General features: G+C 38.2%; 1 protein-coding gene across 7 annotated transcripts in view; it reads left to right on the top strand.

The window, feature by feature from the left end:
• Positions 1 to 5,357, top strand: part of LOC107725634 (MICOS complex subunit MIC19-like) — a 78,099-nt gene that overhangs the window by 67,463 nt on the left and 5,279 nt on the right. Inside the window, exon 8 of one of the 7 annotated variants that reach the window (XM_016534965.1) lies at positions 2,280 to 2,411. The exons of 1 other annotated variant lie outside the window; for it this stretch is intronic. In XM_016534965.1, coding sequence (XP_016390451.1) covers positions 2,280 to 2,310 — 31 coding nt within the window. In that variant the 3' untranslated portion in view covers positions 2,311 to 2,411. Of the gene's footprint in view, positions 1 to 2,279; positions 2,412 to 5,357 lie in introns of those variants that run through there. 5 more of the 7 variants (XM_016534967.1, XM_016534968.1, XM_016534969.1 and 2 more) reach the window with 5 other exon arrangements.

Raw genomic sequence — 5,357 nt, 5'->3', positions numbered from 1 at the left:
TCTTCTTCTTCTTCTTCTTCTTCTTCTTCTTCTTCTTCTTCTTTTTCTTCTTCTTCTTCTTCTTCTTCTTGATGAGCATACACAATTTAATATCTGATATAAAATTTAAAAAATTCTTAATATCGACTGATAACCGATACAGTACCGATATATTGTGCATCCCTAGCACCTGCATTTGCATACATTCATAGAGATTATTTCTGACCTTGTATGAGATTGTGTTGGCATTCGCTCGCGTCTCCTTGGAAAAACCCCATCATACACAGCGAGATCTCAGGCTGCTCTTTAGAAGAAATAACTCCTCTTAAAAGGCCATGAAGTTTGACTGCCTATTGAAGCACAGCTTGACCTGTCTCAGAGAACACAATTATAGCTATTACAACGAAATATAAGTGAACGGCAGTAGACCAGCCATAATATTTAAGCTAAATGTTCTGTTTTAAAAGAGGTCATTCTATGGCTTAACGGCAAAGAATATCAACGTAGAGTTAATGGTTTTCTCACTCAACAAGAAAAGCTCCACACACACTATTGATGATTGGCTCTGCTACCTCAGTCAAAAGGATTGACCTGTCCTTTGAAATTGACGGGGTTCATGTTAAGCCTGCTTCATCTGTCCGTAATCTTGGTGTCTTATTTGACTCATCTCTATCTTTTGCCTCTCATATTTATTCTGTTGTTAAAACCTCTTTTATTCCATCTTTGTAATATTGCACGTCTTCGATCTTCTCTAACTCTAGCTGATGCTGAAATCTTAATTCATGCATTAATCACATCACGTCTGGATTATTGCAATGCTCTATTTCTTGGTCTGCCTAAAAAACTTATTGCAAGGTTACAGTATGTTCAAAACTCAGCAGCAAGAGTTCTCACCTCCACCAGGCGTTCTGCTCACATTACTCCTCTACTGCATGATCTTCACTGGCTACCTGTGGCATCACGTATTCACTTTAAGATATTACTTCTAACGTATAAGGCATTAAATGGTCTTGCGCCTCCATATCTGTCTGACCTACTGTACTCCTATTCTCCTGCCCGGTCTCTCAGATCATCTGAGCTTGGTCTTTTGTCCATTCCTCGTTTTCGGCTGTCCACTGTAGGTGGTAGGTCATTTAGTGTTAATGCTGCGAAATTATGGAATTCACTACCCCTTACACTTCGTAATATACCATCTTTGTCTACATTCAAGACTCAGCTAAAAACGTATCTTTTTAATATGTATTTTGGATAATGTGGCTATATGTGGCCTTATGTGTTTGTATTGTGTATATGGGTGTGCAAATGTTTTGTTTAGCACTATGTAAAGTGACCTTGAGCTATGGAAAGGCACTATATAAATAAAACTTCTTCTTCTTCTTCTTCTTCTTGATGAGCATACACAATTTAATATCTGATATAAAATTTAAAAAATTCTTAATATCGACTGATAACCGATACAGTACCGATATATTGTGCATCCCTAGCACCTGCATTTGCATACATTCATAGAGATTATTTCTGACCTTGTATGAGATTGTGTTGGCATTCGCTCGCGTCTCCTTGGAAAAACCCCATCATACACAGCGAGATCTCAGGCTGCTCTTTAGAAGAAATAACTCCTCTTAAAAGGCCATGAAGTTTGACTGCCTATTGAAGCACAGCTTGACCTGTCTCAGAGAACACAATTATAGCTATTACAACGAAATATAAGTGAACGGCAGTACACCAGCCACAATATTTAAGATAAGTGCTCTGTTTTAAAAGAGGTCATTCTAAGTCTTAACGCCAAAGAATATCAACGTAGAGTAAATGGCCTTCTCACTCAACAAGAAAAGCTCCACACACACACACAATTATGTCTGGTGCTGCCACAGGTTATCAAACCCTCATCATCTGCAAAAGTGTCTCTCCAGACTCCAGGCCAGGCCACTTTTAGCTCTGTTACATCTTTACCGCGTCTGGGATTACCTATATATCATTCTCTTATCTTCTCTCTCACCCCTTCATCTTTTTGTTTTGCCTTTCTCACCCTGGCATCAGACCTCTGCTCATCTTCTCCGTCCAAAAGCCTCTCTTTTTTCCCAATTCCACCTTTTCCTTCCATCCCGACAGGTAATGGGACGATGCGAGTTGGTTTCAGAGCCCCTGGCCTCTCGTCTTCGCTGATGGATCGCATTTTGAAAACGCCGAAAATGAGCACTTCTCATTTTTCTTCGTAACTGCTTCATTTGTTTTGATTTCTGTCTGCCTGTCACACACGCCGTCAGTTCCTAAATGAACATACATGTGTTTTTTTTCAGAAGTGGACGCTTAACCTCTTCACCCCGCTAGACTGCGAGTGCTCATAATGATGACGGATAGTCACATGTCTGTTAAGAGAGCGATCCCAGTTCATCCGGGCCGACTGTAAAACACTGGACTGATATTTCATTAGTCTTGATTTGCGAGAATTAAGACTGTTTGAGAAATGTGTGCTGGTATTTTAATAAGCTGAATGCTGCAGGAAGAGCGTCTTTGTGCCTTTTGTCTGCCCTTTTTTTGTCGGCCGAATGGTTTTTGCCTAGTAAATCCCCTACAGACCTGCACACCTATAGGAAGTCCTTCATGTGCTAGTGTAGATTACAAGGAAGGTTGCAGAAGCATGGGATAATTTAAAGCGCAGTCTCTTTCCATCCTTTTCCTGCCTTTCTTTCAGAAGCTCTCTTTTTCTCGCTCCTCCTGTGATAAAGCATCTCATATCTGTGTGTCTCTCTCAGCCCTCGGTGTCACAGTCGTCCAAGCGCCTGCTCGCTGTGATTTATGAGCCGCATCTACTTCTTTTCTTCCAAAAACCATTTCAGCTGGACGGAGGGATTTACGCGGGGACATAAATAAATATGTACACGCCTATGATATTATAGAGCTGTCCTGCTTTTTGACGCCTGATCTGTGGATAGTGAGGGAGAAAACGGGAGAAATAAAAAAAGGTTGCGAAGGTGCCATTCAGATCTGTTGATGTGTGGGTATATTACTTCTAATGCTATTAAGTATTAAAAACTCACATCATGTGTTTGAATAGCAAAGTTGTTGTTGTTTTTTTCCTCACAGTTTTTTTCAGTCCTAAATTGCACACTATTCATGTTATATAGTATAATATGCAAGATTAGAAGTAGTGTGTACCAGATCATGTTTAAAGTAGTATGCCAATGATGATAAGCTATGTCAGAAGTATACATATATTTTCAGCTAATATTATCCATAAATCATTGTGCTACAGAGGATGAGTTTGACAGTTTTATTTGATCTTTTGATGCTACCACTGCATTTTTTTAATTGATATGTGAATCTGAAATTAATATTAAAAATTCATATTCATCATGGTCAAAGGAAAGATTTGTTAATGTTTTATGAGCATAAGTCTCTTATGCTCATAAAGGCTGAATTTATTTGGTCAAAAATGCAGTAAAAACAGTAATATTGTGAAATATTATTACAGTTCAAAGTAACTGTTTTTTATTTGAATATATTTAATTTATTCCTGTGATGGCAAAGCTGAATTTTCAGGAGCTATTACTCCAGTCTTCAGTGTCACATGATCTTTCAGAAATCTTTTTAATATTCTGATTTGGTGCTCAAGAAACATTTTTATTATCAGTGATGAAAACAGTAGCGCTGCTTAATATTTTTGTGGAAAGAGTTCTTTTTTTTTTTCTTTTTTTTGAAAAAAAAATTTTTCCCAGAATTTTTAATGAATTGAAAGTTAAGAAAAACAGCATTTGTAATTTTGGGTAACAAAATATCTCAATTGTCACAGTATGTCTGTGCTGACTAAAATTATTCATTTCTTAATTGCAAAAAAAAGAGAAAAAATACTGAACCCAAAGTTTTGAACAGCACTGTACCTTTATATTTAATTTAAATGTATATAATTTAACAATTATGTAATTCTGCAATTTTTAAGATTTTTAGCTGTCACTTATGTTTACATGCAAACACAGTATAGTGCGTATACATAATATGCTTTTTTGGCTAATATTGTCCACAATCTTTAAACTTTGAAAAAGGAGTTTGTGACTCTTCCCAATTTCTCAAGTATAAATGGACCAAAGGGGACTACCATACTAGTTTTTATAATGTGGTGGTCCCAGTATTGCCGTACTGTTTTATTACATACCTAAAATTATGTACTGTTCCATCACCAGTAAAGTACCTTTAGCGCATAGAAGTACAATTTTCTGTCTTGTTTTATCCATTTCTCAACTCTAATGTGTTTCTTTTTGCCTTTTTCTGATGTTTTTTTTTTCCTGTGACTGTCTAGAAGAGGAATGATGTGTGATAGAGAGCAGCTGTGTGTATTTAAGTGGATGGATTGAGGAAAGGACAGAGAGATATAGAAAGAGAAGGATAAGAAAAGAGAGAGGGTGAATCCCCAAGTCCTTCCGGGACCCAAAGAGTTGAGATGGTGACTGACAGCGGGCGTCCATTCACTCCTTCATTCATCCGCCCTTCAGAGCAGCTAATATGAATGACGGCGTGGATTAGACCACGTCTGATCTAGAAAGAGTGCCTCTCTGAATAGAGTAGGATAACATCTCCCTCCTACCCCAATCCTTTCTTTGCCTTTTGCTGTCCCAAAGGTCACCCCTGTCAAATGAAGGGTTTTGTGTGTGTGTTCTAATCCTCCGGGGACAGAGGTGATGTTTCGTTTTAGGCCACATTGGGCCTCAGATTTCATGGGAACCGGGTGGTCTTCGTTTGTATGCCCAGTGTGACCTGCTGTATCCTCTGTATCTCATTCAGAGAATGATATTTGGTTGAAAATTTGCTCTTTTTGTGACCTCGAAGGATGGACGAGTTGTTGATAGCGATCTGCAAGGTCTTGCAAAATCCAGCAGGAAACTCAATGCTGTCTGGGTCAAAGTTGGATATTCTGGGGTGTTTGCAAATACATTTTGGAAAAAGCGCTCGAGTTGAGTTCACATGTTGCTTGCTAAGTATCACAGTGGTCGTTTCTTACAAAATACCATTAGAGTTGCATACAGAAACTGCTTCCGTTTACAACAGTGAGTGCAAGCTAGATTAAAGTGATTATTACGTTTTGAATATGGATATTTTTCTTACAAAAACGCATCGATTCCTTACAGAAGACCTTTGTTCACCCCCCGAAGCCGTGTGAGACACTCTTTTTTTATGGATGGGCGCTTTTTATTTAACTGCTTTTGGACTGATGCATGCAACACCTGCTGAGTGGCATGAAACAGCTTGAAAGATCAAAGACCATTTTTAATATAACTCCGACTGGATTCGTCTGAAAGAAGAAAGTCATATACACCTAGGATGACTTGAGGGTGAGTAATTTATGGGCTAATTTTCATTTTTGGGTGAACTAACCCTTTAAA

The sequence above is a fragment of the Sinocyclocheilus rhinocerous genome, unplaced genomic scaffold, assembly GCF_001515625.1.
Source record: "Sinocyclocheilus rhinocerous isolate Xijiao unplaced genomic scaffold, SAMN03320098_v1.1 scaffold153, whole genome shotgun sequence".
In the NCBI taxonomy this organism is placed as follows: Eukaryota; Metazoa; Chordata; class Actinopteri; order Cypriniformes; family Cyprinidae; genus Sinocyclocheilus; species Sinocyclocheilus rhinocerous.
Note: the sequence above shows the minus strand (reverse complement) of the source record. Positions and strands in the feature narration are given on the sequence as shown.